Source organism: Echiichthys vipera, assembly GCF_963691815.1.
Source record: "Echiichthys vipera genome assembly, chromosome: X".
NCBI lineage: Eukaryota > Metazoa > Chordata > Actinopteri > Perciformes > Trachinidae > Echiichthys > Echiichthys vipera.
In genome coordinates, this window is record NC_139825.1 from 47,224,982 (window position 1) to 47,245,400 (window position 20,419).

Consider the following 20,419-nt stretch of genomic DNA (forward strand, 5'->3'; position numbering starts at 1 on the left):
CTCAATAGAGAGGAGAGAAATGCAAGAGACTGAAAGTGTGAAAGGGAGAAAGAGAGAAAGAGAGAGAGAGAGAGGGGGGAGTGAGAGTGGGCGAGAAGAGCAAAAGGGCAGAAGTGTGTGAGAGAATGAGACGGGTAGACGGGCTGTCTGATTGCCATTTGGAGTCTGACAGGCGAGGAGAGAGAGAGAGAGAGAGAGAGACCCGACCGGGGTCACGTCACGATCTGTCTACCAAGTTATATCAATGTGCCAACTCAAGATGGACAGAAGGAGAGTTGGATGTATTAAGAGAAGTTAAAATTTTAACCTTTTATCCAAATGCATTAAAAACGTTTTCATGCACTTTAAATATAATGTTTCAAACTTTAACGATGAAGGGACAGAAATGGAAAGCGCGTTGCAAGAACAGTCTTTCTATATTCCCCTTAGATGCCTTACCTGACCTGGATTGTGTCCTAAATACAGGGTTCATGCACCTTTTCCGATAAAATTCAAGCAATTTTCCAGCACCTTACAGTTGTGGTAATTTACATAGTTCTAGGAATACATATAGATATTGAAAATGATTATTTCCCCCCTATTGTTTTCATTAAAATCATGTTAAAAGTGATGGTATTACGCTTTAAACACCAAAAATGTTTTGTAAAACCCGAAGGATAAGAAGCTAAATTATATTTGTAATCTATAGCTATTTGTTGTGGATACAATTTCAAGTGTTTTCAAGCACTTTATCCAAAATTCAAGCACTTTTCAGACCTTGAAAACATCTCATCTCATCTCATCTTCATCTTCATCTTCATCCGCCTCCTTGAAAACCTTGAAAACACAACATTGCAATTCAAGCATTTTCAAGGATTTCAAGCACCCGTACGAACCCTGTTTATGAAATACAGAGAGCTTGAACAGAATCAAGGAAGGCATGAGGAGAAAAATCCTACCGATGGGCAGGGCGCCTCCCTAGGGAGGTGTTCCAGGCACGTCCAGCTGGGAGGAGGCCTCGGGGAAGACCCAGGACCAGGGGGAAAGATAAGATCTCCACACTGGCCCGGGAACGCGTCAGGATCCCCCAGTTAGAGCTGGGGCAACAGCTTTAGCAGGGGACCCCAAACTTCCCTTTCCCGGGCCACATTAACCAGCTCTAACTGGGGGATCCTGAGGCGTTCCCAGGCCAGTGTGGAGATCTAATCTCTCCACCTGGTCCTGGGTCTTCCCCGAGGCCTCCTCCCAGCTGGACGTGCCTGGAACACCTCCCTAGGGAGGCGCCCAGGGTTCATCCTTACTAGATGATCCTGAACCACCTCAACTGGCTCCTTTCAACGCAAAGGAGCAGCGGCTCTACTCCGAGTTCCTCACGGATGCTGAACTTCTCCCCCTCTCTCTAAGGGAGACTCCAGCCCCCCTCCTGAGACAACCCATGTCGGTCGCTTGTACCCGCAAACTCGTTCTTTGGGTCCTGACCCAGCTTTCACGACGATAGGTCATGAAAACCTTGAATACCTTGAAAACACAACATTGAAATTCAAGCATTTTCAAGGATTTCGAGCACCCGTACGAACCCTGTTTATGAAATACAGAGAGCTTGAACAGAATCGAGGAAGGCATGAGAAAAAAAATCCTACCGGTGGGCAGGGCAGGGTCCATGGTGGGTTTTTCCCAGGAGTTGACTTGTTCCCAGGTAAATCCATTGGTTCCGAGAGAAACGCTGTACCCACAGCTGCTGTACGACTCTTCAAACGTACAACCACCTGAATGAAGAGAGGAAGAAATGCATGCATTTAGAGATGGCACACATTTTCACTGAGCAACCAGTTTGAGATTTTGTTACTTCGACAACGCACCGTCAGAAACAAAGTAAGAGCATCTAGTGCAGGGGTGTCAAACTCGTGTCTGGCCCGTGGTGAAATTATATTTGGCCCACAAGATCATATCAAGGTTCTATGAGTATAAGGCACATCCACCGCTACTTTGCTGTTAACAAACATGAGCATCCATGCTACCAGTCTCTTCGGACACACTTAATCCACCCCTCCCCAAAAACGACCCAAAGAAAGATGGAGAACAGGAGCTTTCAGCAGCGGTGGAAGGCAGATGATCTGTGTCTGAAGGTAAAGAGCTGTTTGTCTCGTCTGCAGAGCCACCGTGGCTGTAAGTGATGAGAAACGATGACTAAACGACTAAAACCGACGCAAAACACCACAAAAACGTGACGAAACGACTAAAAACTGACGCAAAACTCCACATAAACAACTAAAAACAGATGAAAACACAACAAAAGCGTGACAAAACGACTAAAAACAGATGAAAACACCACAAAAAGATGACAAAAAGCCTAAAAACAGATGCATAACACCACAAAAAAATGACAAAACGACTAAAAACAGATGCAAAACACTACAAAAACGTGATGAAATGACTAAAAACAGATGAAAACCAAAAAAAAAAAGCTGTTTGTCTCGTCTGCAGAGCCACCGTGGCTGTAAGTGATGAGAAACAATGACAAAACAACTCAAAACACCACGAAAACATGATGAAATGACTAAAGACAGACTAAAACACTACAAAAACATGACATAACCACTAAAAACAGATGCAAAACACCACAAAAACGACTAAAAACAGATGAAAACACCACTAAAACATGATAAAATTACTAAAAACAGACGTAAAACACCACAAAAATGACTAAAAACAGACACAAAACATCACAAAAACGTCCAAAAGAAAGATGGAGGACAGGAGCTTTCAGCAGCGGTGGGAGGCAGATGATCTGTGTCTGAAGGTTAAGAGCTGTTTGTCTCGTCTGCAGAGCCACCGTGGCTGTAACTGATGAGAAACGATGACAAAACGACTAAAAACAGATGAAAACACCACAAAAACGTGACAAAAAGACTAAAAACAGACGCAAAACACCACAAAAAGATGATGAAACGACTAAAATCAGACACAAAACACCACAAAAACGTGATAAAACGACTAAAAACAGATGAAAAACAACACAAAAACGTGGAAAAATGACTAAAAACAGATGAAAAACAACACAAAAACGTGGAAAAATGACTATAATCAGATGAAAACTCCACCAAAATGTGACAAAATTACTAAAAACAGACGCAACACCACAAAAACGACCCAAAGAAAGATGGAGGACAGGAGCTTTCAGCAGATGATCTGTGTCTGAAGGTAAAGAGCTGTTTGTCACCGTGGCTGTAACCAAAGAATCAAACAGAAGAAACACCACGACAAGAACAAGGAGCTGCACTGGAAAGGTTCAACGTTACACATCTGGAGAGAAGGAACACATGCACATTTGCAATCTTTAAAATTTTTTTTGTAGATATTGAGTTTGTCCCAGTAAATTTGCCCCACTGTGAATTTGAGTTTGACGCCCCTGTTCTAGTGCATCTGTTTAAAGTGCAACCACGAAATGTGGGGTGAGAGGATCGTGTCTCATTGTTTTAATTAAAAAGACGTTCAGCAACCACACTCCCTCTTCCAAATACCTTACACGCGCTGTTATTTTTTGCACATCCAGCATCCATGCATTATTTTCTGTATGAGGTTAAATACTGGAGAGGCGGACGCCAGCAATACAAGAAAACAGATATATAGAAAGGGATTTACAGAGTGAAAATACACTGAACGCTGATTTGTTCATTAAAATAATCAAAAGATAGGGTTTGGTCTTCACATCTCATCTCATCTTCAGCCTCTTATCCGGGTTCGGGTCGTGGGGGCAGCAGCTTTAGCAGGGGACCCCAAACTTCCCTTTCCCGGGCCACATTAACCAGCTCTAACTGGGGGATCCTGAGGCGTTCCCAGGCCAGTGTGGAGATCTAATCTCTCCACCTGGTCCTGGGTCTTCCCCGAGGCCTCCTCCCAGCTGGACGTGCCTGGAACACCTCCCTAGGGAGGCGCCCAGGGTTCATCCTTACCAGATGATCCTGAACCACCTCAACTGGCTCCTTTCAACGCAAAGGAGCAGCGGCTCTACTCCGAGTTCCTCACGGATGCTGAACTTCTCCCCCTCTCTCTAAGGGAGACTCCAGCCCCCCTCCTGAGGAAACACATTTCGGCCGCTTGTACCCGCGACCTGGTTCTTTGGGTCCTGACCCAGCTTTCATGACCACAGGTGAGGGTAGGAACCAAGATTGACCAGTAGATCGAGAGCATTGCCTTCCTCAGCTCTCTTTTCGTCACAACGGTGCAGTAGAGCGACTGCAGCACCGCCCCTGCTGCTCCGATTCTCCGGCCAAACTCACGCTCCATCGTCCCCTCACTTGTGAACAAGATCCCGAGGGACTTGAACTCCTTCACTTGGGGTCAGGACTCTTTACAACCGCTGTTATTCCCCAGATTTGTGATTAAGTTCTACCCCCCTTGCATGTTTTAAAATCACTTCAATAGGTTTTCTATGAAGTTTTTGATAAACGGAGCTTTAATAAGCTGCACGGGGTTCGTTAAAAAATGTTATACTAATTAAGTTATTAGCATGAATTTGAAAGAGCCAGTGCAAGACAGACACTGTCTCTGTTTATCAGAGAAAGGAGCAGAGAGGGAGAGAAAGAGCGAGCACGCCTTTAAATATGAGAGACAGAGTGAGGGGTAGATGAAGAGAACGCTTTGTGTGTCAACATGATTAAGTCAGAGTATCATCGTTATTTCATGGCCCGGATAAGACACATTTTCCACCGCATTAGCCTTCTCCGGTAGCCTGGAGCTCTGCACACACACACACACACACACACACACACACACACACACACACACACAACTGCGCTTCCCTAATTAGACATATGCATTGACACACAACCATTTTAATTTGTTTTGAAGCATTCGAAGCATTTGAAATGGCGTAACATCATTGCTTTTTTCATGACATCACTTACTGCCTCCTCTTTTTTCTATCTGCCTTCTTGTTGGTGACATCTCCACAGAGCGCATTTGTCAGTTTAAACGTCATCAAAACAACCAAATTCACCCGTAACACACTCTTAAGTGCACTTGAGGTGCTTCACAGTACTAGAAACTTGCTGAAAAAGATGTAAATTAAGACAATTCTGAGCGGCATTCGGCAAAAATTTGAAGACTTTTTCAAACTGAACAACTTTCGGATGGACTGCAGTAAATGGACTTGTACTCATATAGCTCCTTTCTAGTCTTCTGACTACTCAAGGCGCTTCACAGTGTCTGTCACATTCACCCATTCACACAGATGGCAGTGGACATCTACAGACCATCTAATTTGATCTAACCTTTCACACCTCATTTACACACCCATGCGCAGCACGAGGAGCAATTCGGGGTTCTGTGTCTTGCCCAAGGACTCTTCGACATGTGGGGGGGGGGGGGGGGGGGGATGGGGATCGAACCACCAATCTCTCGAACAGTGGACGACCCACTCTGCCACCAAGCCACAGCCGCCCTGAAACCTGGTACTGACATTCATGGTTCACATACATAAGAGCCGTTTACCAGTTGCATGTTTGTTTAATATTTGGTGTTACTTCATTCCTGTACGTTTCTACCACCATTTGTTTGTTTGTTTGTTTGTTGCATTTATTCCGAATATTTCTCCAAAAAAATAATACACACGTGTATATACACAAATGCACATACATATCTACAAGTTAATCGCATTCATCATGAAATAAAATATTCGAAAAGGAGAAGAAGTTAAACTTATAAACTCCCACCCCCCCTGATCCTTCTTTATAACTTAGTACAGAAATAGAAATGAGCTTCCTAGCCCAACAGATTTCTTATATAAAAAAATAATAAATAAATAAATAAAACAGAAAACGCTTTGCCGAGTGCTAAGCAAAAAAAAACTCCTCAACGCACAATAAAGTAACACACATATAGCTGTTGAGGCTTTTGAGACATTTGGAGGTTTTTAGGTGCAACTTATAGTGCGGAAAATACGGTACTATACATCCCTGGCTGAATCGGTGGTGACTGCATTCAATGGAAAAGTGTCAAAAAAGCCGCATTTGTGTTTTTCAGCCTGGTTGTAATCCAGGTGGAAAGTGTACAGACACTGAGGGCCACTGCCTCACTTCATTTACTGGACTCAAATGTGTGTTTGCCAGCTTCCTGTTACAGATATCAACCCACTTCCTGATCTGCATCACTTTGTAGTGCTATTACAGAGCAGCTACCGTATGAGATCCAGTCTGAAAATCACAAAAGTGCTAAAATATTCACAGCCTTCATTAGATGGATGGGTCCAACAAACACAGGGCTTTTACGGAGGTTACCGCTGTTTGTGTACCATGTGAAGTCCATGTTCATTTATTTTAACTTACATACATAAGGTTAAGTTATGCTAGCGACGTCGTTACGCTATGTAGTTACACCAAGTACCGACTTTAATCTAAATCATGATCTTGGCTAGGGTTATAACGGAAAATACGGTAAATAAGCGCCCCCCCTAGATGGTACGCATGCCCCCGTTGAGTTACCTAATACCTGAACATCATAGTATAGCTGATACTTTCAAATTTGTCCAACCAACAAAATGCATCCAGAAGCACTCGAAGGCCAAACTTAGGCTTAGACTTAGAAAGTGAGGGTGCCTCAGTATCATCCGCCCATCACTATGTGTTTAAAATAAGTTATACATTGAGAAAATTTGTGAAAACTATTGAGTTTATCTTGAGTTGTAACTAAATAAATCATTACTTTGGACTGTGGTTTAAGCCTCTTGCGTCTGCCTCCTACAGTACGTTCCCAGCCCCTCTGGCCACACAGTAATGCATATTAACATACCGTACGCCCTGAAATGTTAAATGCAAGAAATGTATGGTATAAGTTTTCGTTATGCCTCTTCAAGCAACACTTACATCAACTGGGAAATAAAAAAAGAAAACTCCTCCGCCTTATCTGTAGTCTGTTTGAAAAACAACCTCCAGCGGTGAAAGATGTGAAAAACACATTTTTTCTTAAAGATATGAAAATAGCTGTTATGAATTAATCAATACTGAGATAATTAGCCTTTATCGCCCCCTCATTGTTCAGTGATCTCATTAGAAATGAAAAGAAATCAAAGTGATCTCATTAGAACATAGTTATAAACAGGGAGGGAGGGGGACTGTGGGGGATCTGGCATCAATATTCAGTATCAGATCTGCAATTTTAAGACCACTATCAGGGGATGAGAAGGAGAAGTAGCTCACAGCAGTAGGCGGCAAGACTCTGTGTGTGTGTGTGTGTGTGTGTGTGTGTGTGTGTGTGTGTGTGTGTGTGTTAATGCCCCTGATCTAGTTTTGAAAATCAGTACGACACCTCCCCTCCCTGCGTCTCATTGACACAAACACACAAACATAATTACACACACGTGTTCTGTGTCAGATTATTTGCATAATGAAAATATAACACTGCTCCTCTGGTTTGATCAGGAATGCGGATAAGAGCGTGCGTGTGTGTGTGTGTGTGTGTGTGTGTGTGCGCGTGAGACACTGTCTTTTCATGGAGTCAGGACAGTGTATGAGTATCAACAATAAAGTATCAGTATATCATCCGCTATTTCCTTAGTAAAGCAGACTGTGTGTGCTTTATGTGCGTGTGTGTGTTTGTGTGTACGTGTGTGTGTGTGTGTGTGTGTGTGTGTGTGTGTGTGTGTGTGTGTGTGCGCGCGCGTGAGACTGTCTTTTCATGGAGTCAGGACAGTGTATGAGTATCAACCATAAAGTATCAGTAAATCACCCGCTATGTCCTTAGTAAAGCAGACTGTGTGTGTGCTTTATGTGCGTGTGTGTGTGTGTGTCTGTGTGTGTGTGTGTGTGTGGGTCTGTGTGTGTGTGTGTGTGTGTGTGTGTGTGTAGGAAACATGTTGGTGGTCATGTATGTGCACAGAACAGTACGTGACCACACCGTATACTGTATGTGTGTGCATGCGTGTTGAGGGTGTGTGCATACATGTATGTTAATGTGTGTGTGCATGCATGTATGTTAATGTGTGTGTGTGCATGCATGTATGTTAATGTGTGTGTGTGTGCATGCATGTATGTTAATGTGTGTGTGTGCATGCGTGTATGTTAATGTGTGTGTGTGCATGCGTGTATGTTAATGTGTGTGTGTGTGTGCATGCATGTTAATGTATGTGTGTGCATGCATGTATGTTAATGTGTGTGTGTGTGTGTGTGTGTGTGTGTGCATGCATGTATTATTGCAACATCAAAACAAGCAGAACGCCTTCATCTCTGTTAATTAACATTCTTGTAATAAATATAATAAAATATTGATATGATGAAAAAATACAAGCACTCAAAATGTATTTAAAAGTAAACTTAAAGGGTCAACGCAGTTTCAATTTTGCTTGTTTTTTTGTTGTTTTTAAATAAAACAGTTTCCTGACACCAAAATGCATCTGGAAGGTAAATCTAAAGCACAGCTTGAGCTTTTATTTTAAATGATTAGTGTCAGACGTGCTAGGACAGTCATGAATGATGTTTGTACACATGTAATCTAACCTACAATGTGGGTAGTTTGTTTGCTTTGTTCAGATTCAGGGCCCACTCCCACTGTGCCTCCGTCCCGTGCCCCGTGCTTTAGGGTCCTTGTCCCCCCCTCCAGGCCCGTTTGTACTCACACTACCTGGGCCTCGGCGAATGCTTCTTGCTGCCTATACGTCATCACGCCGTAACACGTCACACGCATTGATGACGTCATGGCGATGCGTGGCTTTGTTTCCAGATCTTTCCGTAGACCTCAGAGTTTTTGTGCGTCTTGTCGACTGTTTTTGAATCTTTTCATCGACCAAATCTGCAGTAAACACTCCACCTCCGCATCACACCAACGTGAACCTTTCGCCGCCATTGTTGTTGTTGTTATTAGTTTTTTTCTATGTCCCAACAGGCGCACATAAAATGACCTCGGAGCCGCCGTAGGCCTCGTCGCCGTACATGTGCAAACGTGCTTTACAAAAGCCCACCTCTCCAAAACGGGCCGTGGACGGCCAGCTTGCTGCAAGCTAGGTGCGTTACGGTTCACTCACACTGGTCAAACGAACTAGACTTTACCCATGAAACCTGTTTGGGCACGGTACGGAAGGACAGTGTGAGTGCGCCCTAAGAGACGTAAATTATACAATTGCATCATTTGCCCCTTGGTTCATTTGTGTTCACATGACAACCTGTTCTCATTAGTCAGAGATCTTACAGGAATAATTTGGCTCAAGTCAGGTCACGCTAGCGTCTTGGTCTTCCAGTCAAACTTCGGTAAACCGCTTCCTGTCATGCACAATGCCAGTCTTCTTCTTTCCTGTTTATGATGGGTGACCACCTTCTGTGTTGAACCACAGTTGTGAGTCACTTGTTTCTGATGCTGGATGGATTGATCGTGTTTGCACTGCAAAACAAACTGCTCCAGGGATCGCTTGGCAATTTTGGCCGCCTTGTTTTATCCTTCACCTGAGTGCTACTGCTGTGTTCTTATGAACCCATCTTTCTATTTTCAGAACTGCTCCAAATAAGCCGCGTATGAAAACACCTGTACTTCAAATACCAAAACTAACTAACTCATTGATTGTTTCCTATTTCGGTGGTGGAGCAGATAAAGTTCATGTACATTCAAAGTTCCTTTACCATTAAATTCGTCCCCTTTGAAACCAAAAGTAAATGTGACTTTGTAAGTTAACTTTCTTAGAGAACATTCTTTAGTATTATAACCCAAACCACAATCTCTCCCTAAACCTAACCATGTAGTTTTGTTGCCTAAACCTAAACAAGTTATTTTAACAACATATTTTCGTTTGCAGGTGTTGTGGAAATAGATTCTTCAATAAAGATCAACAAACAGGATCAGCTTTTTCTCCGTGGTTTATTTTGCCAAAGCATTTTCCTCTGCAGACAAAAATACGTTCATCCCTGCGTCCTCACAAAGGTAGAGTCTAGTAGGGAATGACGATTTGCCAAATCTCGCACAGTCTTTTAGGGAGAGGGACAGGACGCGCTAAGCCTTGGTTGGGTGACGTCTTTAGACCAAACAAAAACATGCCTTAGACACCCTGAACCTCTCTCATCACAAGGTCTCTAACACAGGGTACAGATGCACAAATATGCCACTATACCATCATGAGTTAGTTATTTGCATTATCCATTAAGAAGGTGAGACAGAGGAGACACTGAACTGTGTCCGACCTGACAAAACTATGATTATGAATTACAAATATCCAAAATTCCCACAACACAAGTTAAAAAGTGACGCCATGGGGTCCTAACAGCACGGCTGCTATTAGGACGATGTCGATAGATGACAACAGCCTTCTGAACCTACTGGTAAGTCTAGCAGGCAACTTCAAACCCTTATCTACAAGGCTGATAACCACTGATTGCAACCATTCAATGGAGTGATAAAGTCTAAAGCCAGTGTATGAATAATTACTCTATTAATCAAATGTATATATGCATACAGTACAGCCCAAAGGTTTGAACACACCTTCTCACTCAATGAGTTTCCTTTCGTTTCAGGGCTATTGACGTTGTAGATTCGCACTGAAGGCATCAAAACTATAAATTAACACATGTGGAAATATGTACTTAACAAAAAAGTGTGAAACAACTGAAAATACGCCTGATATTCTAGGTTCTTAGAGTAGCCACCTTTCGCTCTGATTACTGTTTTTGCACACACGCTGCATCCTCTTGATGAGCTTCAAGAGGTCGTCACCTGAAATAGTGTTCAATAAGTGGGCTTCTTGCCTCGCCTCGAAGCTCATCAAGAGAACGCAGAGTGTGTGCGAAGCCGTAATCAGAGCAAACGGTGGCTACTTTGAAGAAACTAGAATATCAGGCGTATTTTCAGTTGATTTACACTTTTTTAACTATATATTTCCACGTGTTCATTCATAGTTTTGATGCCTTCAGTGTGAATCTACAATTTTCATAGTCATGAAAATGAAGAAAACTCTTTGAAGGTGAGAAGGTGTGTCCAAACTTTTGGTCTGTACTATACATACATACATATTAATTCATTCATCTTCAACTGCTCATCCCGGGGTCGGGGTCGCGGAGAATGCTGGAGCCGATCCCAGCTGACATCGGGTGTGAGGCGGGGTCCACCCTGGACAGGACGCCAGTCTATCACAGGACACATAGAGACGAACAGAGACAGACAACCATTCACACCTAAGGGTGATTTAGAGTCATCAATGAACCGAACACCTGCACGTCTTTGGACTGTGGGAGGAAACAGGAGAACCCGGAGAAAACCCACGCAGACACGGGGAGAACATGCATATATGTAAGTTAATTTTGTATTTTTTGGATCATGTATTTGATTGTAATTTACAGTACCTCAATGGGAAGTGTAGCATGAATCATAGGTTAACCAAAGTCACGTTATGTTTCTTATGTTAGAGGCCAGCATCACGACAAACCTTGATAGGAACCGGTCTCCGAACACGACATGTTTATTTCGTAAGGCTCTGAATTGCTGGGATAAACTTGTTTTCCGCACTTGCCGAACAGAATAATTTATCAAACATGAATTTGCTTCAGCGGGGAGGGAGAGCAGCAGAAATCTGATTGTTGTAGTTCACAGCCAATTAAACATTTCATCTCTGCGAGAGCTTGTTGAACAGTTTCCCCTCAGTAAACCGCTGCTCCGTAAATCAAAGCTGTGGTTCCAGCAGGAGAAAAGCCTCTCCAGGTATTTGGTCCATTTGCTGTTTCAAACTTGTTTCCAATTGTCCAATTATAAGTCCCAATGAAGTTTGCTTTTTCAGTTAAAAAAGTTATTGTCCGCAAATGAATAACTAAATGAAAGGACTTGTTGAGATGTAATTTGTTTGGCTGTCAAACTCAAATTTTCTCACTAACGTCTAAAAGGCAGAATGGCAATTACCTTTAACAGAATGGGGTGTTAATGGTAATGTGTGAGCACACGGTTGCAAAACTTAGCACATCACACGATTCTTTTCAACTTTTGCAAGTGATACAACTGTTTGATTCACCCTTTTTTCCTTTTCCACACTAATTTTTAAGTTATTGTAACATTGACACGTTTCCTCAGGAGGGGGGCTGGATTGCTTACTCCAGGTAGGGAATGAGTCCTGACCCCAAGTGAAGGAGTTCAAGTACCTCGGGATCATGGTCACGAGTGAGGGGACGATGGAGCGTGAGTTCGGCCAGAGAATCGGAGCAGCGGGGGCGGTGTTGCAGTCGCTCTACCGCACCGTTGTGACGAAAAGAGAGCTGAGGAAGGCAAAGCTCTGGATCTACCGGTCAATCTTCGTTCCTACCCTCACCTGTGGCCATGAAAGCTGGGTCAGGACCCAAAGAACGAGGTCGCGGGTACAAGCGGCCGAAATGTGTTTCCTCAGGAGGGTGGCTGGAGTCTCCCTTAGAGAGAGGGGGAGAAGTTCAGCATCCATGAGGAACTCGGAGTAGAGCCGCTGCTCCTTTGTGTTGAAAGGAGCCAGTTGAGGTGGTTCAGGATCATCTAGTAAGGATGAACCCTGGGCGCCTCCCTAGGGAGGTGTTCCTGACACGTCCAGCTGGGAGGAGGCCTCGGGGAAGACCCAGGACCAGGTGGAGAGATTATATCTCCACCTGGTCCTGGGAACGCCTTGGGATCCCCCAGTTAGAGCTGGTTAATGTGGCCCGGGAAAGGGAAGTTCGGGGTCCCCTGCTAAAGCTGCTGCCCCCACGAACCGACCCAGATAAGCAGATGAAAATGAGATAAGATGAGATAACATGGACACACTTTATCAAACACTCAATATCTGGTGTGAGAATCACTGAAATTAGCATATTGGTTGTTGTGCTATGACCACACATACAGCATGGCCTTGCAACTTCATTACTGCTATAAATTGAGTCAAAATCCCTCAACTATCATTTCTTTTAATATGTAAAGATGTTATTGGGTATTCATGCATTTAAAATTGATTATTCTGCTTGAGCTCACATCTGGTCCATTAGACATGTGGTTCGACAGACTTACTCTATATCACTTTAACGCAAACACACTGACATTATGCAAGCAACCTGGCCTTCATCCACCAACACTCATACACACACACACACACACACAGATGCAGCAAAAATAACTGTTCAATGAACACTTAGACACATCCTCCAATGATAGCAGTTATTTAAGCAGAATCCCGTCTTTCTCATGTTCAGATTTCCATTCCCCGGGGGCGCAAATAGCAGCCATTAGAGCCTTTCATGTCAGCCAAAGCTAACAAAGTGCGACAGGACCCACAGAGTCCCAAACCAGAGGGAGGCACCCCGAGGCGAGCGGCTCTAAAGAGTCTGTTTACTGCTCACTTAGATAACATCGACTGATCCTGTGTTCAACTGTGTGTGTGTGCGTGTGTGTGTGCAGTTTCTATGTCAGTGGTGGAAAACATCCAAGTGTCATTTGGAGGTACTGTATCCATTTTGATACTTCTGAGAGCTAGCCTATATATGTTTTAAACATGAACCGTAACATCTTGTTTTGTTAACTGCTCATGCATCACAATAGCCAGCTGTATTAACTGGGTTATAGTTCAAATGTGCCTCACGTCAACCATGAAATGATGCATAAACATTAACAGATTATGTTGAAGCCCCCGCGACCCGACCCCGGATAAGCGGTTGAAGATGAGATGAGATGAGATGAGTTTGGCGGTCAACATCTTGTTTATTTTTTAACCATTCGTGATCATATTTGGATGCGAGGGCGGAGCTGAGCCCAATTCCACTATCGTTTCAATGGTGCTGCACTAAGCTACTGTAAATGCTAAAGAGGGAACACGATTATTCAATCTTATCACAAATTATTCTCATTTCAATTACCAAATTTCAGGAGGACATGTGCAAGTTCTTGTTTATGTTTTAAACCAAATTTTGGGCAATATGTGGAGTGTGCATGTTGTCCCTGTGTCTGCGTGGGTTTTCTCCGGGTTCTCCGGTTTCCTCCCACAGTCCAAAGACGTGCAGGTGTTCGGTTCATTGATGACTCTAAATCACCCGTAGGTGTGAATGGTTGTCTGTCTCTGTTCGTCTCTATGTGTCCTGCGATAGACTGGCGTCCTGTCCAGGGTGGACCCCGCCTCACGCCCGATGTCAGCTGGGATCGGCTCCAGCGCCCCCGCGACCCCGAACCCGGGATAAGCGGTTGAAGATGAATGAATGAATCTATTATTTTTCAGATTTTTTTTTTGCTCAATTATCGGTAACAGAATGCTTTGAAATTTAAGTATCCAGGTATTTTTTTTCCCCAATCTGCCCTTTTGTTTAATAATTTTGCTGACATGTACATTTTTTTAAAAACATTTTTTAGTAAGTAACTTTAAAACATTTTTAAATTTTAAACATTTTGTCACATTGGCTCCACGAAAGAAGGCTCTTAATACTTATTTTCTTTAAAAGTCTCACTTCATCTGTTTAATGTACACATTTAATTAACCATTGGTGTTCATGCATGCATGTGTGTGTTCTGCTCACTGTGTGTTTGCATGCATGCGAGTCAGGGTGTATCTAGGCTGAGGAAGTCTGGAAGCAAAGGTGTGAGTGTATATGAGCATGGTTGGGTTGACTGACTTGCGTGTGCGTCTCTCGTCTCATAGTTAAGTCATATTAAATCCACTGTCAGCTAACATGCCCCTAAATATTCCCATTAAGTCATTTAAGAACATATGCCAACATATGCCATCTGCCTCCATGGACCCCTCTCACACAAACACACCCTGCGGCACACAAATTCACTGGCTAAATGCTAAATGCCATTACTGCCACTCCAATAAGCCTGGATAATAAGAGAAAGCATGCAGAGGTTTGTTAGTGAAACACACAGCTGGGGCAGAAGTGTTTGCACACTGCGTATGTGTGTGTCAGAAAGAGAGTGAGACAAAGCACCAAAACCACAAACCAAAAAAAGCAGATAGTGTGTCAGGTGAAGTCAGTTCTCTTCATACAACCAACACTCTGAAGAGAAAAGTTGTGAGGTGAGGAGTTTGGGTTTACCATAAGTGTGTTTGTGGAGAGTAGTGGTTCACTCACACTGTCCTTCAGCACCGCGCCTAAACAGGTTTTTCGACTAAAGCCTAGTGCGTTTGACCAGTGTGAGTGCAACCGCTCCGCGCATAACTGCGGCTCGCTTGCCGTCCACGTTCCGTCTGAGAGAGGTGGGCTTTTGTAGAGCGCGTTTGTACATGTACAAGCTCGAGCGTGCGCACGTGTACAAAACGAGCACGAGGCCTACGACGGTCCTGACGTAATTTATGTGCACCTGTACGGACATAGAAAACAATGGCGGTGAAAGGTTCACGTTGGTGTGATGCGGAGGTGGAGTGTTTACTGCAGATTTGGTCGATGAAAAGATTCAAAAACAGTCGCAAGACGCACAAAAACTCCGAGGTCTACGGAAAGATTTGTAAACAAAGCCACGCATCGCGATGACGTCATCAATGCGTGTGATGTGTTACGGCGTGATGACGTATAGGCAGCAAGAAGCATTCTCCGAGGCCCAGGTAGTGTGAGTACAAATGGGCCTGGGGCGCGGGGGGAGAGGGAGGGGGGACAAGTACCGGTGCGCGGTGCGGAAGGACAGTGTGAGTGCGCCCTAGGAGGTGAGAGGAGAGGCAATAGGATGTAAGTTTAATAGAAAGACAGATTAAAACATCAGGTGCATTTCCATTAGTGTAAATTTGGATGCTTGGAAAGTTTAAGGGCACACTCTCTCAAATGACTGTTCACTCGCCGTGTTTCCATTACAAAAAAAGGCCAGAGAGGGATTTACGTGACTCTGGAAGTGTCAAGGTGAAAGATGTGCGCGCACAGATCATATTCTGCGCTGCTTTCTACCACCCCACTGGATAAAAAGTGTCTACTCTACTTCACCGTGTTGTTGGTGCTTCCTTACTACCACACGTCAAAGCTACATCCTATCAGCAACCGGGCTTCTCTCAGGGGCTTGAGCAGCCGTCTGTTGGCCAAGAAACAACCACTCAAATGGCCGCTCGAGCGACTCACATGAAAATTTGGGCCATTTTCGCAAGATATACCCTCCGGTTCCTCCTTTCTCGTCCGACCTCTCAACTGGGAGTTCACGCTGGACCTGATCCACCCTGTGGAGGACGGGATCCTGAACTCAAAGAGAGGATCAAGGGGTCAACGGGAAGACGGGTAACCTCAGTAACACCATCCAGGTCGGCAGCATGAAGAACAAGATCAACGTCAGGTCTGAGAAGCGGTTCTCCAAAAGGTACCTGATCAAGAAGTACCTGAAGAAGAATAACCTCCGCGACTGGCTGAGGGTGGTGGCGTCCGACAAGGAGACGTACGAGCTGCGCTACTTCCAGATCAGGACGACGAGGAGTCGGAGGCCGACGAGTAAATGGGTGAACGAGTTTGTCAAAAAAAAAAATACCCTCATTCTGGGTATTCAACCAAAGTGGAAACACACTATAAAACAAATTTAATACAATCCTTTCCAGTGATATAAAATGCAGAGCATCCAAAGGGGTTGTGGGTTGTGTGTTTGGGTGGCTCCCTGAGTGTGTTTGTGTAGAGCAGCAGGGGTTAAAGGTCACTGGGTATGATTGAGGGTGAAAGAGGAAGTCAATCTGTGCTTAGTTACAAATGATTCATAAAAGAGAACCGGCTGAAATTTCTACAAAGATGTGAGGGCCAGAGTTTGTGCGTTTGTGTGTCCTGAAAGCTTTTCATTGAGGTTTCTGCAGTTTGCATAATAGCAGCAGGGCAGTGGATGTTAAAGAAGCATAAAGAGCGCTATTTGAAACCAAAAGAAGGGAGGAGAAAGGCTGGTGTGCAGCTGTTTACACTTTCCTATGAGGTTGCTTGGTGTATCTTTCACCTCCCTGTGGATGAATACGGCATCTTGTTGAGATAGTTAAAACAGCTACAATGAGAGTAGTTGGTGGGAAATATATGTGACCCCAATTCACATGCAGTTGGGATGTTGTGTAAAACATAAATAAAGGATACAATTATTTGCAAATCCTTTTCAACCCATATTCAATTGAATGCAGTACAAAGAAAAAATCCAACATGTTCCAAAGAAGTTGGGGCAGGGGCGTGTTTACCACCGTGGTTCTGTGTTTGGGGGGTCGGTAGCTCAGTCCATAGGTCCATAGGTGACTTGGCTGGGAACCGTAGGGTCGCTGGCTCAAGTCCCTGTGTGGACCATGTATGGAGCGTGGACTGGTGGCCGGAGAGGTGCCAGTTCAACTCCTGGGCACTGCAGAGGTGCTGTTGAGCAAGGCACTGAACTCCCAACTGCTCGGGGCGCCGGTCACCTGGGATTGCCTCCAAATGGCTCTCATAGACTGTTCCGCAATTGGTAAAATACTTTTCATTCATTCATTCATTCATCTTCAACCGCTTGTCCCTGTCGGGGTCTCGAGCCAATCCCAGCTGACATCGGGCGTAAGGCGGGGTCCACCCTGGACAGGACGCCAGTCTATCACAGGACACATAGAGACGAACAGAGACAGACAACCATTCACACCTACGGACGATTTAGAGTCATCAATGAACCGAACACGTCTTTGGACTGTGGGAGGAAACCGGAGAACCCGGAGAAAACCCACGCAGACACGGGGACAACATGCAAACTCCACACAGAAATGCCCCAGCTGGGATGCGAACCTGCAACCTTCTCGCTGTGAGATGACAATGCTAACCACTACGCCACCATGTCACCCAAAACAGAGAACAGAGAAACTTTAATAACAACACACACAGAGGGAGAGTGACTGAATGTTGAAGGACAGCTACTTCAAATCGCCTTCTCTCAGTTCGAGCCAGTGTTGAAGTCTTACAGGGGAGGAAATGTCTAAATCTGTTGTGACTTTAATTATCTGCTACATAAATCAATAGGGGACCAGCCTTATAACCTTTAGTTACGCATGAAAGTAATAGAAAAAAAGTGTCACCACCGATCACTTTCACTGGCTGTCACACACACACACACACACACACACACACACACACACACACACACTCACTCGTCAAGCTTCATGACCACATGAACGATGTTCATACAAAAAACACACACTATGCCTGTACGCATGTCTCAATTAAATCAAGTGGTTTGGACAGAGGGGTGACTACAAAGGGGAAGAAGAAAGATCGGACGCGTAGGAGATTGACGCACACACTCACACACTCTCTCTCTCACACACACACACTCACTTTCACCCACAGCGGCAAACAGTCGTAGTGAATTAGCGGAGAAGAAGTTGACAAAGCAGACAAAGGAATGAGGATGACGCCCACTCATGAATACACACGACTGATTGAATTCATGCGCTCCCTAAAGTTTCTCTAATTGTATTCTGCTTCCCAAAATACACTCACACACACACACACACACACACACACACACACACACAGACACACAAAGAAAATAACCCATTTCAGTGTATACTGTATATGCAGAGGGCTACACGGTGGTCTGGCGGTTAGCACCGTTGCCTCACAGCGAGAAAGTCCGGGGTTGCATCCCGGCTGGGGCCCTTCTGTGTGGAGTTTGCATGTTGTCCCCGTGTCTGCGTGGGTTTTCTCCGGGTTGTCCGGTTTCCTCCCACAGTCCAAAGACGTGCACGTGTTCGGTTCATTGATGACTCTAAATCACCCGTAGGTGTGAATGGTTGTCTGTCTCTGTTTGTCTCTATGTGTCCTGCGATAGACTGGTGTCCTGTCCAGGGTGGACCCCGCCTCATGCCCGATGTCAGCTGGGATAGGCTCCAGCCCCCCGCGACCCCGACAGGGATAAGCGGTTGAAGATGAATGATAAACACAGTTGAAAATGGAGTTGAGCCTGTCCGGCCTTAGTTCTGCTCGTTTAGATTCCAGTCAAAGGTGGTTTGACCGCACACTGGAACTAGGCCTGTTTACTGGGAGCTGTTCTCAGTCTAATCCTCTTTGTAAGTGAACCAGGAGGGCCCTGTTATATGTGTAGCAGGCCTAAAAGCCAGCTTAGCCCAGAAGGAGAATCAGGTTATCTCTGTTTTGAGTTTTAAAAAAGATATTAAAATCTGTGAATCTGTTTAGATTTGACCCCTTTGAACCACGAGGAACCTTTTTAGAGACACAGGGTTACTTTAAACATGGGAACCTTGTTTTGTTGTTCTGCTCAGGGATGGGAATCAAACACCGGTTTCAGTTGAGAACCATTACAAATTGGATCGTTTGCCTCCTCTTCTTGTAGAGGAGTATTTTCACAGTGGTGGTACTGTTACCTGTTACTCAAGTAAAGGATCAGAACGCTTCTACCACCACTACATCCATGTGTCTATGTGTGTACCTCATATTTTATAAACAAGAGTGAAAGTGGTCAGACTGCTAAAACAGACACCACACACCCACTCTCCCTCTCATAAACACACACACATACACACACACACACACACACACACACACACACACACACACACACATAGGTTTTGTGAAGTTCCTGATGAGGTCTTGTCGCAATTAGCATGCTAATCCTGCTACGGATTGAACTGCTGTCAGAGCTCTGCATTAATAACCAGTTCCACTGCTGCCTTGCTCTCTCTTACACTCATTTTTCATCTCTCTCTCTCTCACACACACACACATCCACACACACACACACACACACCCCTCAACTGTCTGAGGGGTGTGTGTGTGTGTGTGTGTCTCATTTCTTTTGTCAGGTTTGTCAAATATCTGTTGCTCAATAAAATTGGAATCAAAAGCAGCTTCATTTGGCAGCACTGTCAAAAAAGAAGCCGAATTTCAGACACACTCGCTCACACTGTCCATCCGTACCGTGCCCAAACAGTTTTACGGGTAAAGCCTAGTTCGTTTGACCAGTGTGAGTGCAACCGTACCGCGCCTACTTGCGGCACGCTGGCCGTCCACGGCCCGTTTGAGAGAGGTGGGCTTTTGAGTGTACAAGCACGAGGCCTACGGCGGTTCTGAGGTCATTTCCTGTGCGCCTGTTGGGACATAGAAAAAAGAAGGAGGGACCATGCGCGGACATTTAAAACAATGGCGGCGAAAGGTTCACGTTGGTGTGATGCGGAGGTGGAGTGTTTACTGCAGATTTGGTCGATGAAAAGATTCAAAAACAGTCGACAAGACGCACAAAAACTCCGAGGTCTACGGAAAGATCTGGAAACAAAGCCATGCATCGCCATGACGTCATCAATGCGTGTAACGTGTTACGGCGTGATGACGTATAGGCAGCAAGAAGCATTCTCCGAGGCCCAGGTAGTGTGAGTACAAATGGGCCTAGAGGGGGGAACAAGGACCCTAAAGCACGGGGCACGGGACGGACGCACAGTGGGAGGGCGCCCTTGGTTTCAAGTTGAAGATGTATCTGAACCCTCACTCAGTAAAAAAACATTATAATATTCTACTATTTGTCCCTTTTTTCTTTGCTTACTGTCAGCACAAGACTAGATGAGCAGCACAAATATAGTATGAGCAAGCTG

General features: G+C 44.6%; 1 protein-coding gene and 1 pseudogene across 2 annotated transcripts in view; one reads left to right on the forward strand and one right to left on the reverse strand.

The window, feature by feature from the left end:
• Nucleotides 1-20,419, reverse strand: part of ptprt (protein tyrosine phosphatase receptor type T) — a gene marked incomplete at its 3' end in the record, with an annotated part of 451,455 nt that overhangs the window by 378,958 nt on the left and 52,078 nt on the right. Inside the window, exon 2 of the mRNA XM_083939813.1 lies at nt 1,620-1,745. Coding sequence (XP_083795939.1) covers nt 1,620-1,745 — 126 coding nt within the window. The remainder of the gene's footprint in view (nt 1-1,619; nt 1,746-20,419) is intronic.
• Nucleotides 10,242-16,329, forward strand: LOC310965472 (ribosomal protein eL22-like 1; annotated as a pseudogene). The gene is made up of 2 exons: nt 10,242-10,277; nt 16,039-16,329. The product of its transcript is annotated as a ribosomal protein eL22-like 1 (transcript).